Genomic DNA, 16,822 nt, shown 5'->3' with positions numbered 1-16,822 from the left:
AAAGAATTAGCTAAGCCCTTGGAAAATGGAGCTGCAATTCACCGTATTTGGTGAATTGAAATATTTTGGGGAGGGGGGGATGGAGAGGGAAGATTTGCACATGAGGTCTGCTTTGCTCCAGCAAGTGAACTTCTGAGCCAGCGATGCAACACTCTTTTCTGCTGGTCAGAAGCACCTAGGAAGCGGTTGGGTAGGTCAGCATTGAGCGATTGCTGCTTAAAATGCTCTTTTTTCTTAAACGTTTCTACTTGTCTGTGATGTTTGCTGTCTACGTCGACCTGGAAGGTTGCCAGCCAGTTCAGAAAAGATAAATGCACAATACTGCCTTCAGCCAAGCCCAGCTTTTTCCCTTTTGCAAAGTGGTCAACTCTGAGAAAGACACAGCTCTTTACAACAGGGTGGGAAATGTGTTCACAGAGGTAGGAAGTTTGAATAGGACTTTGGATCATTGCTGGCTGATCTCTGTGGGAAATAGGCATTGCGGAGCCTCCTATCTTAAACTTTGATCATCTTTCTTTCTTTCTTTCTTTCTTTCTTTCTTTCTTTCTTTCTTTCTTTCTTTCTTTCTTTCTTTCTTTCTTTCTTCTTTCTTCTTTCTTCTTTCTTCTTTCTTCTTTCTTCTTTCTTCTTTCTTCTTTCTTCTTTCTTCTTTCTTCTCGATGTGGATTTGCCCTTGATGCAAGGAATTTAGGAGGGAACAGCAAATCTTTTAATCCCCCTTGCTAGAGGGATTTGGGTTGCAAAACATTCTCCTGAGTTGATTTAAGTAGTTGTGAATTGGGGTGGGATGTCATCGCATCTCACTTTCTCTGCTTCTAGGCTGCGTTTGCATACCCTGTATAACCAGGTTGGTTAAAAACCCATAGATACAGTCTCACAACATGCTAACAGGTTTAGCATTAACCTTGGATTTTTTTCTTCTTCACGTGGCTTAGTGCATTAGACAAACCCGTCCTGATGGCTTGGTGTCTGATTCTGCAACCCCAGAACATGGATTACAGATAGTCCTCACTTAACAACCATTTGTTTAGTGACCGTTTGAAGTTACAGCAGTGCAAAAAAAGTGACTTATGACTGGTGCCCAAAGTTACAACTGTCCCTGCACCCCTGAGGTCATGTGATCATGATCCAGGCACTTGGCAACCAGCTCGCACTCATAACAGTTGCAGTGTCCCAGGGTCACATGATCACCATTTGTGACCTTCCCGGGGGCTTCTGACAAGCAAAGACAATGGGGGAAGCTGGACTCGCTTAACAACCACTGCAAAAAAGGTCATAAAATCCGGTCCAATTCGCTTAACAACCACCCTGCTTAACAACCAATTTTCTGGTCCCTATTGTGGTGATTAAGCGAGGACTACCTGTAGCTGAGAAGCCAAACTAGGTATGTTGTATGTGTTTGCCACAGCATGCCCTCAAGAAAGACTTTTCAGGGGTGTATTAAAATTAAGAGTGGCTATCACCTGGGCATCCTTAAGAAGCACTGTGACGTCATGGTGTCATTGTGCAAATGATGTGAATGAAATCGCATCATTTACACGGTTTGCGTGATGACCTCACGGTGGCTTCTTATGGACTCCTGTGCATGTGCCACTTGAGGGCTTCGTTGGGGTCAACAGCAACGGTTCCCTGTGACAGTGTAATCCCTGTACTCACATCTAGATAATGATGGGTGCCAGGAGATCTGGTACAAACAGCACACTGGGATCTCTTTGGATCCAATCACATCCAGTCTCAGCTGAACCCCAGAGGATTTTAGGGTTTAAACGCCTGTGGATTTCTCACAGCCATACTGTGCTGGGGGAATCTATGCTAGGCAGGTAGATGAGAGGACTCGGGTGACCTGCAGCCTGACCCAGTTTGGAGGCAGAACACCCAACCTTTGGCCTTGCAGGGAGAATTTTGCCATCAGCCGCGTTTTTAGCATCCAGCATGGGGGAACGTCTGCTTTACAATATGGACTGGTGGAAAATTTGTGAACTTCCCTAACTGGTTTTATTGACCAGATGCCTTCCAAGATAACATCTGAATCGTGTAGTTTTATTGTCAAGAAAAGGATAGAAACGAGTTTAAAGGGGAAAAAACATAAACCTTGACCAGCTGGTGCTTGCTTAGCAGGAATGCCGAATTAGAAAAAACCAAAATGCTTTTACTAGCTGCGTTCACGCTGAAATAGCTGCCTTGATCGGGGTTAACCCTAACCGAGTCTTTCCTTTCTGCAGTCCTACTGAGCCCAAAGCTTATACTCTTTAACCCAGGGGTGGGATGTATATTGAGGACGATACAGCTATTTTTAGAGAAATTTTCTTCAAATTACGTTCCCTCCTCTAAAGAGGGCCTTTTAGGGTAAAGATAAGAGGTGGGGGTCCCATGGAAATGCTGATCCTCTGGGGAGGATGGAAATCAGCCTGCGGGTGATGGGGACTCACCTGAACGATGCCCACCAGGTACGGGACTTAGCTGACTTAGCTCTCTTGAAGCCCAGCTGAAAATGAAGATATGTCTTTTCCATTCCCTGGGAGGTTAGGCACACGTTTTCTGAGATTTCCGGGTAAGAAACACTAGCAAATTCAATATGTGGTGCAAATTTGAAAAAAGGAGGGGTGGGCTTCCATTGGACGGTCATGACTGCCATGCTGAGTTTTTGAAGACATTCCTACTCTGGCCACAATTTACTTCGGCCCAATTCATTGTTAATAGGCAGTATGCAGTAGAATTATCCCCCAAGAATGAAGAAAATAATATTCCAGAAAGAGGAGGAGATGGGAGGGCTATTAAATCTGCAACCTTTTTTTACGCAGGGCACGAGCTCTGGGTCTCTCTGTGGCAAGGGTATGTATATAAAACCTGCAAACCTGGATGGTCTGGGGACAAAAGAGCTGATCCCAGGCGAACTGCCACTTCTGTGTTTTTTGCACCCACCTGGGCTGCGTTTGCACCGCACACTCACCCCAGTTACTGAATTAACCTATTTCTTGGATTCCCGCAAGATCCCAAGCTGAAAAGTAAAATCTCAGCCCAGGAGAGAACAGGAAGAAGCCGAGTTATCTTCTGCAAATAGAATAGCCAGACCTTTTGCTGTGTCGTATGAATTCCACCTTTGTGCTGAACAGGCAAGGCACTTTGGGAAGAACTCTTTACATGCTCTGCAGCCACGTGTTGGGTTTCTCTTTCAGGTCTAGGAAGAGGGAGATGTGGGAGTTTGTGGGAAAGGCTGGCTGGGCAATGCAATGAGGAGGATCACTTTCAGACCTGGGGGTGTAACGCAAGAATGAAAGCATTTAGAGCCGGGTTTCCCAAACTTGGCAACTTTAAGATGTGTGGACTTCAACTCCCAGAATTCCCCAGCCAGCATGCTGAGATTTTCTGCCAGTATTCCCACTCGTGTGCCAAATAGGGGACTGTTGGTACATTTAAAATAACATTTCTCACTGGGATACCAAGGGAAGATGCTTATCCCCACTTGCATTCCAAAGAGAGAAATAACATCTCCTGCGGGATCGTCACCCATCATTATCATGTTTAGCAGCTGTGACATTCCTAAAATGGGATTAAATCAGTGTGTGCCCTCATTGCCATCTTATGGATGTCACACCTGCTAAATAGGAGACTCCACAGATTTATGATTCAGGGCTACAGTTAAACTTTTTGCCTCTTCCTGTTTTATGGCAGTATTTAGCCTTTCTGTATTAACGGCAAAGTCATGCTTCCTTTTGTAGACTTTGAAGGAGGAGTTCAAGATGGGGAGAAAATTGCAGACTTGTGATCCTTTCCCTTTGTCACACACACACACACAAACACACACACACATCTGTCTATCTCTGCACACAGTCACTTCCTCTGCAGCTGTCAGAGTCTCGGATACGCCTTGAAAACAATCTGTTTACGCAGACCCACGATTGATCTTAGCCTCCTTAAATCTGTTGTGCAAACAGGAGATACAAGGCTCGGGTGCACAGGCGCTGGGGGTGATCAGCCTTTTGCAGGTGGACCTTTGGAAATGGGTGGCCCAAAGGGTCAGGGGCTCAGGGACTTCGCCGGAGAACCAGCATCCCTGCTCCGACCAGGTGCATCGCTGGAAAGACCCCGAAATGGGTGAGAAGGGTGCTTTCACGAGACCTTAAAAAGCTATTGATGTTGCCATGTGGAGTGGACTATTGATTTCTGGGCTGTTTTACAGTAGTTTATTATGACTGTATATTTACTCCCAGCCTTCTTTCATTGTGGATGTCCAAGCTGAGTCTGCAGGAGTTCCCAATCAGGAACAAATAGACCCTGGCTTGTCTCCACAAACAAGTGTGGTTAGATAACCTTAGGCTATATCTAGGGACTTCATTTGAGATAAAAATATGAATAAGTAACTTAGAAATAGCTGTAACAAGTGCTTATGTGCCAAAACCCAACTGTCTCCTTTCTTTTCTCTTTCTGAAGGTTTGAAAATCGAGGCTCCATCTCCCTTGGCCAAATCTGGCTCCTTAATGTAAAAAGATCTTATGAAATAGGGCAAAAGGATTTCTCTGTTTCTTCGTCTAACCCAATGTTTCTCTACCTTGGCAACTTTAAGATGTGTGGACTTCAACTCCCAGAATTCCCCAGCGGGTGCTAGCTGGGGAATTCTGGGAGTTGAAGGGCACCCATCTTAAAGTTGCTAAGGTTGAGAAACATTGATTCTAACCAAAGAATGAAAGTGCTACCCATGTTTTAAAGTCAATATGCTTGCCCCCCCGCCTTCTCCAACTTGATGCCCTCTAGCTGCATGGGGACTTCAAGCCCCATAATCCCCAGCAACCACAGCCAGTTATTATGCGGGTTGAGCACCGGCTGAAGAAGGGGCAAAACATTGTGGTTTGTAACTTCGGCATCAGCGCAACTTGCTAGCATCCTTTGGTAGATGGAGTCAAACAGCTGGGTTATTTTTTTTACACCTGGGGGGTACGAAGGGACAAAGTGGGTGCACCCATTCTGTACCTGAAACTCCCTGAAATCCTTCCCGAAATGGGTTCTGGCCCCATTCCCTGCCGAGCCTTCGCCGTTTCGTCCGATGCAGAAATCTTCCTGCTTAGGTGGCTTCCTGCGCCCTCCCTGAGTTAGTCGGGTGCCATAAGCAGCGTTGTGCAGAAAGCCCAGTGTTTACATCCGTGTATTTATACAGGTGATGGTAAATATTGGAAGTTCCAAGGGAATTTGCTTGGTGTGGAAGCTTTCCGGGGGACAAAAGGCTTGAGGGTTCCAGTGGAGCAAAGCAGCATCGATGAAAAATTGTGCAGAAACTTGAAATTTGCTCAGCCTGTGCTGGAGAGAAGCCTCGGGAGGAATTTGGGGAGCAAGGTGGGCACGTTTGGTCCCGTGGAGTCCTTGGTGCTCTCCAAGCTCAGAGAACCCCGAGGACTCCACAGCTGGACCTGAGCTACAGAAACTCTCTTCTCTTGGATCCCACCCATGTCCCGTTGGAGAGGGCCTCACTCGGTTCTGGGTGTGGATTTCGTTCCCGTGATGGGCTTTGCAGTGCGTGTCTGAATGTGTCTATTTGTGTGTGGGAAGGCGCATTTGTTAAAACATTTGTGAGAGCGTTGTAGGAGATGAAGTCTCCCTGTGGTTGCTGAAAGCTGTGCATTGTTCGGATTGACTTGACCCGGCCCTCACCTTGCACGTGATGCTCTCACCAGTCCGTCCCACTCTTGGCCGGCTGACACCCAAGGCGGGAGGCGAGTGTGAAAAGGGCACCTCCGCCCCTCGACGTACCCCAAAGCTTTCGGCGATGCAACCGGGTACCACCCAGCTGTCCTGGTCTTTGAACTCCCACAATCCAGCCTGCAAAGGAGTTGTGGAAGTTCAGATCTGTTGCCCTTGGCATATTTTCCTGGCTCCCAAGCATTTCTGGAGCAGAAAGATCTCCAGTTCTGAGTTTCTGAACTCTCTGCCTTTGCACGATACGGTGAACAAAGTGAACGAAGAACTAACAGCTGCATTTTTACATTTTCCAAGTTTGGTTATCATTAGCCTTGGTTAGGGTTTGATGCGTGTGGGTGGGTGTGCTTTGTGCATTGTGCAAACACAGCTTGTTCGGTTCGTTTATAACTCAGCATATTGTTTGAACCCACAAAATGGATTAAGGCAGGAATCAGATTAAGGGGGTTGGGTGCGCATGTGACAGAAGACAGTCTGGGACTGTGAAAAACCACTTTGTTTTTAGTGAACAAAGCGACTTTCTAGTCTTTGACGGGGTAGGAGTGTACACACTTAACCCAGTCAGTTAAAAATAAGGGCTGCCTAGACACATTGTGCTAACCTGAGTTCTGTTTAACCTTGATTCGTTTTCCTGTAACAGAGCATGAACGTGGCCCGTTTGTTCAGAAAATGGGTGAAGCTGATCACCGGGAGAAGTGTTTTGTGGGGAGGGGGCCCTCTGTGAAAGTAACTTTCAAGCACGCCTGCCCTGCGGGATTTTTAACTTTAATGCAAACTTGTATGCCAGGAAAATCAAATCCAGTTGGGAGCGGTTTCTGCTGGGGGGAGGAATCAGGAAAGTCGAGGTAGGGCCCACCCAGGTACAGTTGAAGCCCCTCCCCTTTTTCCAGGGGTCATGCATGCAACACGCACACAGAGGGTGGGGCTTCCATCCATGGTCACAGCTGCCATCTTGATTTCTTCGACACCCCTGGCAGGAGGTCACCAGTTACGTCGGTATTAAATTGAAACTTTTAGAAGGGAAATGCTCCAATTCGTACCCCCCTTCCCCCCTTGATGGCATACAGTCCTGGCATTTTAAATCAGGAAACCTGATTATACTGGAAGAATTTAAATATGTGGAACATCGTTGGAAAAATAGAGAACCACTCCAAATTCCCCAACTCCATACCCAGGAAAACAACACAGTCTCATGGTTAAATCAATAAGAAATTGCATAGTTGCTACTTGGTGACCGTGTTCACACAACACAGTGATCCAGGGCAGCTATGGGACGCACATACTGACTCTCCTAAGCTTGGCGCGGTTTCTTATTTAGAGCAGTGTTTCTCAACCTTGATACTTTAAGGTGGACTTCAACTCCCAGAATTCCCCAGCCAGCATGTTGGCTGGGGAATTCTGGGAGCTGAAGTCCACACATCTTCAGGTTCCCAAGGCTGAGAAACACTGTTTTAGGAGGTTTTCAAGGCAAGGCTGGGCCCCTATTTGTCCCGGATGGACTGAAGATCCCTGCCCTGGGCAGGAGGTTGGGCTCGAAGACCTCCAAAGTCTCTTTCTAGGATTCCAGTCCAGGATTTTACATCCCACCAGATGCAGGTTGTTCAAGTCCATGAGATGCCTTCAGGGAGCTCCCAGAGGGGGACAGCAGGGGGATGGGCCTCTTCCACTCTTGCTCCCCAGCAGCTGGGACAGAAGGCATTCCAGCTGTGGTTCCAGAGGTGCTTAAGCAGTTAGCAAGATGAATAGCCACAGGTCGCCTCCTCCTCCATGGTTCTTAAGAGACGCAGTATTGTCATATTTCTTGAGGACCCTCCAACTGCCACTTGCATGTACACATTGAATCTGTCCCCCTTTAAAGAAATGCCTAAAATGTGTCTTCCAACAAGGAGTATTGACTCCTGTTGTGTAACACTTCATGGGACAAAGCTGTACTGGAAAACAGCGGCTGAGTTCCGACAACACGTCAAACCTCAATCGTGGAAGTACAATTGCTGGGTTCATTCGTCACCTTGATCTCACCCTATTTTAGCCTTGCGTGGAAATGCAGGAATTCACAGTGCACGAATCCCGTTTACGGCTGACTTCATACAACGTATTTAAATGGTTCCTGAATTGACCCATTCTATAGGTTGACACAGTGCCCTGAATCTTGTGAATGTGCCCTTCAACTTCAACTCCCAGATTGCCCCAGGTGTTTTGTGCCTAAGCATGCTGGGCAAACACCATCGATTAGTTCAGGGTTTCTCAACCTTGGCAACTTTAAGATGTGTGGACTTCAACTCCCAGAATTCTGGGAGCTGAAGTCCACACATCTTCAGGTTCCCAAGGCTGAGAAACACTGTCCTAAAATCATAAGGTAGCTGCTTTTCTGCCTGACCCACGTTATCCAAAGGCATGAGATCTCGGGAGCCTCCTTCACACATCTGAGGAAATGAACTACAGCTCTCCAAAGCTTCTGCCTTTGAATCCAACGGTCCGCTGGAAAAGGGGCTCTTAGATTCCTTCTGGATCTGGCTATCGTAGTCTAACACGACTCTCCCCCTACGTTGAACCCCCCCCAGGATGGAGCCCCCACCACTCCAGCAGGCCGGCTGCCCAACGGCTTCCTCTCGCCCACCCGGTCCAAAAATCCCTTCTGATTCTGAGTTCGGATCCCTCTTTCAAGCTTCCACCTCTTGGTTCTTGCCCTCATTCTGGGCACTACAGAGAAGAAATGCACCCCTTCTACCCTTCCTGTTTTGGAAATCTGCTTTTGGGGCTCTTCTCTTCTTTAGGCTAAATGCACCCACTTTCTTGGTGGGCTCCTGTCTGGATGCAGCTCAGAGCCCTTCCTGTCTTCCTAGCTACCTAGGTGGTAACCCCATCACGTGGGAAAGGCACCAGACCAGTGTTTCTCAACCTCAGCAACTTTAAGATAGGTGGACTTCAACTCCCAGAATTCCCCAGCCAGCATGGAATTCTGGGAGTTGAAGTCCACCTATCTTAAAGTTGCTGAGGTTGAGCAACACTGCGCCAGACTGAAGAAGCCTGAATAAAAGGATGGGAGGGTTTTTCTGGCGGTGAAAAACCATCAAGAGCTGTACGCTGGAATTAAGGGAGGGCAGCTCCCTTTTAAAGGATTGGGGGAAAAGAATAAATCCCATAAGGACCTGTGGGAAGCAGTTACAAGTGGACGATTCTGTCCAAAAGAAGTTGAGTGATTGAAAAACGAACACTGGGGTCCAGGGCCCAAAGTGCCTGGAATCGCCGCTCTGTTTCTGGGGCTACCTTCCGACACACCCCTTCTCATGCCTGCCCTCGATCGCCCGGGGAAGACGAACATTTTTTTCTGATGGCATTTCTTGGGCAGCAGCCTATAAAACGGGGGTGATTGATGTCACTTACGGAAACTTGTCCTTCAAAGTTTTGCAACCCGGACCTGTTTCACTTTATGGAATTTATATGGAAATTTTTAGTTTTGACAGTTCGTAAATCTCTTGATCTGCCTGTCCCTCGAGGCTCTGGCCTGTCCTTTCAGTTTGCTGGTTTCTGTTGATTAAATTTCAATTGTGAATGCTTAATCGCTTGGATAAACAATAAAGTGCCACCGTTCCTCATAGAATAATGAATTGCTACTTTGCATTGTCAAACAGTGGACTTTATCAGACACTTGATATTATTTAAATATTTCCATTGCTTAGCAACAATTAGTTTGGTTGCTAAAGAGAAATTTGATGCGTTTTTACTTTGCATTTTTAAAATTCTCACTATCAAAGGTATGTATTGCTTTCTTTCTTTCTTTCTTTCTTTCTTTCTTTCTTTCTTTCTTTCTTTCTTTCTTTCTTTCTTTCTTTCTTTTTCTTCTTTCTTTCTTCCTTTCTCTCTCTCTCTAACCTTCTTCCTTCCTTTCCTCTTCCTTTCTCCTTCCTATCTTCCTTCCACATTTGTTTCTGTCTATCCTTTCTCCCTCCCTCCCTCCCTCCCTCCCGCCCTCATCTGTTTTCATCTCTCCTTCCTTCCTTCCTTCCTTCCTTCCTTCCTTCCTTCCTTCCTTCCTTCCTTCCTTCCTTCCTTCCTTCCTTCCTTCCTTCCTTCCTTCCTTCCTTCCTTCCTTCCTTCTTTTGCAATACCCCAGCCCTGGGCACGGTCATTGTCCTGATTTGCAAAGCCCTGCCCTTACAAAGGGAACGGTGAACCGGCAGGGCCCAGTGCCCAGCGCCTCCCTTTCCTGGGACGTGGGTGGTTGGGCCCCTGTCCTTCTCCCTTTGGGGACAAGCAGAGCCCGGCCAGGGTCTCTCTCTCTGTGGCTTCCTTTACTGGGCTCAGCCTCTGCAGCTCCAGAGAGTCCGGCTCCTTACTGGTGCAAGGCCGCCATCTGCTGGCACGTAGAGGTCATAACAAGCCAGAATTTCTAATGACTTGATATAAAAAGGTTTTTTTCCTAGCCCTCTTCCCCTCCCAAATGGTAAAAGTAATCTCCCTCAAACTGAGTTTTGTGCCACAGCTGATTTTCAGGAGTCCTCTGTAAGGAAAACAGGGACAACCCCAGTCGTTTTCCTCTCCCAAATGCTCCCAGGGGTAGCAGATGGCAGCAGGGGTCAGCAGCACCAACGTCCCTTGGGTGGTCACAGCTGCCTCTAGACCTTCCACGTGCTCCATGAAAAAAACCCTGCTCTAAACCCCTCTTTGAATGATGCTTCATTCCTGGGGGGCGTCGTAGAACGAGGAAGCACAGAGCACTCAATCTGAGCTTACGGGATGATGCTGGGGGTGGGCGCGTGAGAAAGCAAGAGCTGCGGGTCTTGCAACAAGCATGGGGAAAGGCCTAGACAGAGGGCACGTGTCCATCTACTACCTGTCAGACTTGCCTACTTCACAGAGTTGTTGTGGGGAAAACTGGAGAAGCGGGGTCATGCAAGGAGGGGCTGTCAAAAAAGGGTTAACGTGACGGTTGCAACTGAGTGATCAAAGCCCCAACCTCCTTTACATGATGCATGTAAAAAAGGGGGCAGGACTTCAATCGCACAGCTGCGGCCACCATCTTGACTTTTTTGACCCCCTCCCGCAGTGCCCCTATGGAAGAGAACGTGGCGTGAACTCTGCTTCAAGCTTCTAGAGAAAAGGCAGGATAGAAATCATACAATGAAATAAAGTAAATAAATCCAGGAACCAGGAGCCTCCACCTCTATGATAATGGGAAATAGGGACATCTCCATATGGTATGGGGTGGTCGGTGGCTCAGTGTGTGGTAGGACCTAAGCCACTGACTCGGCATGTTGGGTCATCCAGCCTGACAGGTTTAGCAATCCTGTGGCTTAGTTATTCACATATTGCGCGCATACAGCAATGGCGTTTTGTTAACCCAGGTTCAGGCTGTTCTCAAAACTTCTGGCTCTTCTGTAGCAAAGCTTGCCTTCCCACAGACCAACATAACCTAGGATCCTTAAGTCAATAGTGTTCGCATTACGGTTGTGGAATGCTTAAAGCAACCATGTCTTTCCCCAGGACCACAGGGCTGCCCTTCACAACTAACTCATAATCCCAAGAAAAGATGTGCTTGGGTTAAGGCAGGGTTTCTCGACCTCGGCGACTTTAAGATGTGTAGACTCCAACTCCCAGATGGCTGGCTGGGGAATTCTGGGCGTTGAAGTCCACTGATGCTGGGTAGGGAATTCTGGGAATTGGAGTCTACCCACACTGGCTGGGGAATTCTGGGGAGGTTGAGAAATGCTGTCTTAGAGTAATGACAGGAGCACATTTTTTCCCCTACCCCCCTGCAATATGGTTCTTCTACAGCAGGGATCTGGACTCCGCGTCTTGACTGCAGGCTATGTAAACCCTATTTTGGGAAGAAAGTCTGCAAATCAGGCTTCCCCGCCTCCATGCTCTCCAGATGGATTGGACTTCAACTCCCAGAATCCCTAGCCAACACCACTCATGACAGTGCTGGCTAGGATTTCTGGGAGTTGAAGTCCAATGCTTCTGAAAACCCAATATTTCTGGGTTAAAAGTGTTTAAGATAGCCTTCCCCCATGTGTTGGAGATCAGCTCCTGGAAGCTGTAACCAGTATGGCCAACTTTTCATACTGGTTGATCATTCTGGGTGGGAAGGAAGAGAGAATGGATTAAGAGGATGGGAAACTCCGGGCTGGATGGAGCTGATGAGATTCGGAAAAAAGGTTTTTCTGGAGAAAAGTCGCAGATGGACATGGTGCAATCAGGGATGGTTTGCAAGGACAGAAAAGTTGGAGACCTACAGCAAATGGTCCTGGTGTGAACAAGATTTACTCTTTCCTCTTCTTATATCATGCCTTTAATGTTGTTGTCTGAGTATTTTTTACTTCCTTTTTGCACTTTGCGTAATGCCGCTTAACCCCAAAAGGAAGACTGGGATGGGTATGTAGGAATGGATACATCCAGCGTGTCTGAAGGCATCAGGTTGGGGGGAAGCTGGTTGGAGAGAGGCGGCTGCTTTGATTTCGTGCTCAGCTTCTCCATCTCTCGCCCTGAGCTCTTGAGACAAGACAGGGTGGGGGGCAAAGTACAGTGGTACCTCGGGTTACGAACGCCTCTGTTAACGAACTTTTCGGGTTACGACCAGCTCCGGCCGCAAAAAATTTACCTCGGTTTGCAAACTCCGCCTCGGGGTACGAACAGGATATGCGGCCATTTTCCCTCCCGTGACACGGTCCGCGGCCATTTTTCCGCCCCTGACACGTGGTCCGCAGCCATTTTTCTGCCCCTGACACGTGGTCCGCGGCCATTTTCCACCCCTGACACGTGGTCATAGGGAGGGGGACTCTCCCTCCAAGCAATAGCCGCCTCCCTGTCCTCCACGCCAGAACGGATTAATGGTAATTACATTGAATCTTATGGGGAAATTTGCTTCGGGGTGCGATCAATTCGGGGTGCGACCAGAGTCACGGAACGAATTAAGTTCGTAAACCGAGGTTCCACTGTAGAGCAAATGTGTGTGACGACTCTTTGCCTTACCCCCAGGTACGCAGCGACTGGAGGACGACTCGAGGTTGAGCCAGGAGCATCCAGAAGCTCTGGGATGGACAACCAGACGTCGTCTGCTCCTGTAAAGGATTCATGCACGTACCATGAAGAGTTCAAGCAGATCCTGCTGCCAGTGGTGTATTCCGTGGTCTTCGTGGTGGGGCTGCCCTTGAACTTTGTGGTCATCGTCCAGATCTGGCTGTCCCGGAAGGTCCTGACTCGCACCATGATCTACATGCTGAACCTGGCAGTGGCCGATCTGCTCTACGTCTGCTCCCTCCCGCTTCTGATCTACAACTACTCCCAGAAGGACTACTGGCCCTTTGGGGACTTCACCTGCCGCTTCGTGCGCTTCCAGTTCTACACCAACCTGCACGGCAGCATCCTCTTCCTGACCTGCATCAGCGTCCAGCGCTACCTGGGCATCTGCCACCCGCTCTCCACCTGGCACAAAAAACGGGGGAAAAGGTTCACTTGGGTTGTGTGCGCCCTGGTCTGGATTGTGGTCACCGCTCAGTGCCTGCCCACTTTCCTCTACGCGTCCACCGGCATCCAGAGGAACCGGACCGTGTGCTACGACCTGAGCACGCCGGAAAACTCGGCCAGGTACTTCCCTTACGGCATCGCCCTGACCGTCACGGGGTTCTTGATCCCCTTCGTCTTCATCGTGGGGTGCTACTGCAGCATGACCAAGATCCTCTGCCAGAAGGACGAAATGATCGGGCTGGCCGTCCGCAAGAAGAAGGACAAAGCCATCCGGATGATTGTCATCGTGGTCCTGGTCTTCGCCATCAGCTTCTTCCCCTTCCACCTGACGAAGACCATCTACCTGATCGTCCGCTCCTTTCCCGAGGTCCACTGCCTTACCCGTCAGGCCTTCGCGATCACCTACAAATGCACCCGTCCTTTTGCTAGCATGAACAGCGTCCTGGATCCCATCCTCTTCTACTTCACCCAACGAAAGTTTCGGGAAAGTACTCGGCACTTACTGGATAAAGTCAGTTCCAAGTGGAAGCACGATTCTTGATGGACAGAACGGGTGGCATCTGGAAGAGTATCTGCTCCCGCACCAAGGACAGGCCAGGGGTCTTCCGCTTTGGCACCATCCCGTAGGCAGCCTCTTCTGTTCTTGGCATCCTGTGGCCCAACCAGCAGCAGAAAAGGGCCCATGGTCAGCTGGAGCTCAGAGGGCCAGCTCTGGAGGCAACGCCAGCCTCTGCAGAAGGTCCCTTCCCACGGAGAAGAGGAGCGATATTGTGTAAATCCTGGCCTGGCCATCCGTTCCTCTCTCTCTTAGGTTTGTGGCTGTCATGAACTGTTCCTAACGTTTGGAAGGTGATTCACTCCACATCTGGCTGGGGAGACCTCTGGATCCACCATCTGTGGGAAGAGAGGCTACGCAGCAAAATTAGAAGCAGAAACACCGAAGGCTGCTTTTATCAAGTACCCTAACTGACACCGTTCGAAGGAAAATCCCAAGCTAATATTTTTAACCAAACAGTCCAGAGGGGTCTCGAAGTCACAGCCCCGCAGCAATACTTTGTAGGTGCTGACCTTGACAAAATGAATACTTTTACCCAGTCATAAAGCCAAATATTGGCCTTCTGGTTAATGAAAAACGTGGCCAGCTAAGTGCCAAAGTGAAATGGCCCTGTTTCACAGCAAGGTGTTTGTTGGTTTTCAATTTAATAAATGTACAGTGAATGACATACCACGATACTCTTCAGCAGTGACTGACTAGAGATTTTGGTATCAATGTATGAAACGTCTCCAGAGCGGTGGCCTGTGAGCTCATGAACTTGTCCCGATGTGGCCTGTGAGATACATGGATTTAAGGCCCTCCTGTGGGAGGGGGGGTCAACTACAGGATCCAGAAGGGATTAAATACCCTGCTAAGAGCTCCTTAAGGGTCTCCAAACGTTACCCATGGATGGATCCTTGAGAAGGGATTTTGATCGTGCCCACTAGGGTCAAAGCGTGTGCAGCGCCTTGCACAAGTGCTCTCCGTGCTGTACGCATCCTGACAAATCCTCCCAGCAACCAACTGGAAATGGATTGTGACTTAAAAGAATGTTATTTATGCACTTAGTTTTAAAACGGGGCTTGGATGCAGAGTTGGGCTGCCCCCAAATTCTACCCTTGTGTCTTCTGGGTCTCCTGGCTCCAAGAAGTGTCTTGAGAAAATGTACATTGAGGTTTTATTATATACAATAATTAATATATATGTGAAATATACATTGGATATATGGATGCTGTGTTTCTTCCCTTCGCATCCTTGGCCCATCGCTCTTTGCTTTGGGGTGTGGTGTCTGCAGCTAGACTGCAGAAGGATGGACCTTGTCAAGAAAGTAGATCAAATCTTCAGGCATGAGCTCGGCCCAGCAGCCACTGGCCACTGTGGGTCACGGATGGCCCTTTGCAGATGCATCCAGGGGGTCCCAAAACCAACATTGCCTCCATTCAGATACATTAAAAATACAGTCCCCAAATGCACGTTTGGGATGCAGGTGAATCTGAAAGGACCGAAAGAACAGTCTGGCCGGATGAATCGTATTTAATTAATTGAATCCTTTGAATAAAATGCAAACAGGCTGCGACTGTTCAGCCCAGAAAGGACAGTGACGTGCCGGCTGCTTTTCGTTTCAACTTCGGCACCCCCATCAGGTGGAAATTCCTACTTACAGTTCAGCAGCCTGTAAAGTGGTGAAGGGAGCCAGGAAGAGGCTTTTTAAAGAACGCAGTCGCCATGACTGGCAGAGAATTTCTCATTTGCAGCAGTCAAGCTTTGGCGTGCCCTAGGATGCAAGCCATGGTTACTGCCCTTCTGACAGACACATTGCAGACCTCCAAGGCGGCATTCACACAACACGCCTAACCGGACTAGTGAGATGGCGAAGGGCTGTATTTGCAGCATCTGCTAAGCTTGGTTGTTTCTAACACCGATGCGTTGTTGGTTAATTAGCACATTCTGCAAACCTTTCCTGTTCGGTTCGTTTCTTACTCGATCTCTTGCGCAAACCCTGAATATCGGGTGACTTGGTAACCAGGTTAAATATGTTGTGTGAATGCAGCCACAGAAATTTATTTATTTATTTATCGTATTTATATAGCCGCCCATCTCACACAAAGTGGCAAATGGAAAGGGGATTGGGGGATTTTGTTGAGGTTGACCAAGAAGGGCTCGTATTTCTCACTCCTTTGCAGAAACCAATTTCTGCAGCCAATTTGAGCAACTATCGAAAGACCTCCAAAACTCCCATTTGGGGCACGATCCTGCACCAAATGGCGATTGGAGTAGATTGACTTTGGCGTCCTTTTCAGCATTATGTCTCTAGGATCCTGTGATTTATTAGATGTGCTAATGCAAGATGCTTTCCTAAGACCCACCGGCTGCATTTGCATATCCCACTGAGCTTGGTCCCTTTTGTGGTTAAGCATGTTTTACAAACGCAGCTCCCCCTTGGTTAGTGTATTGGTCGTTGTCTTCTGCAAATCCACAAAACAGGTGAATTCAGTACCTATTGTTGTGTGGTATGAACCAAGCGTCTCCTTTTGCCTCCTATTCCGCAACATCTTTGAGTTTCGGGTTGAAAACTGCATTGCAAACTTGGGGGGGAGGGAGAAGGGGAATATTGAGATAGAGATGGCCCCAGATTTTGGGGATTGCAGATTGAGCACAGGTGGTCCTCATTTAACAACCATTCATTTAGTGACCGTTCAAAGTTACAATGGTGCTGAACAAAGGGACTTACAACTGGTCCTCGCACTTACAACCGTCACAGCACCCCTGCGGTCACGTGATCGCGACCCAGCTGCTTGGCAACCAGCTCGAACTTACGATGGTTGGAGTGTCCCAGGGTCACACGATTGCCATTTGCAACCTTTCCAGCCAGCTTCTGGCAACCAAAATCAATGGGGAGCTACATGATTTGCTTAATGGCTACAGTGATTTGCTTAATGACTGCTGCAAAAAAGATCGTAAAATCAGGCACAACTCGCTTAACAACCGCCCTGCCTAACAATGAATATTCCAGTCCCTATTGTGGTTGTTAAGCAAGGACTACCTGTAGGTTCATATAAAGGGGTGAAATAGGACAAGAACGATGGAGAAAACAGTTTTATTGTCAATGAAATAAATTCATCTACCAAGCTG

General features: G+C 48.2%; 1 protein-coding gene across 1 annotated transcript in view; it reads left to right on the top strand.

Annotated features, from left to right (window-relative positions):
* The window catches only part of P2RY6 (pyrimidinergic receptor P2Y6), a 37,434-nt gene extending 20,612 nt beyond the window's left edge, over positions 1-16,822 (top strand). Inside the window, exon 2 of the mRNA XM_088140447.1 lies at positions 12,667-16,822. Within this exon, the coding sequence (XP_087996573.1) occupies positions 12,725-13,696 (972 nt within the window). The 5' untranslated portion in view covers positions 12,667-12,724 and the 3' untranslated portion in view covers positions 13,697-16,822. The remainder of the gene's footprint in view (positions 1-12,666) is intronic.

This window comes from Python bivittatus, unplaced genomic scaffold (assembly GCF_059951505.1).
Source record: "Python bivittatus isolate LINGU-HERP-01145 unplaced genomic scaffold, Pbiv_v1 ctg000340_np1212, whole genome shotgun sequence".
NCBI lineage: Eukaryota > Metazoa > Chordata > Lepidosauria > Squamata > Pythonidae > Python > Python bivittatus.
Note: the sequence above shows the minus strand (reverse complement) of the source record. Positions and strands in the feature narration are given on the sequence as shown.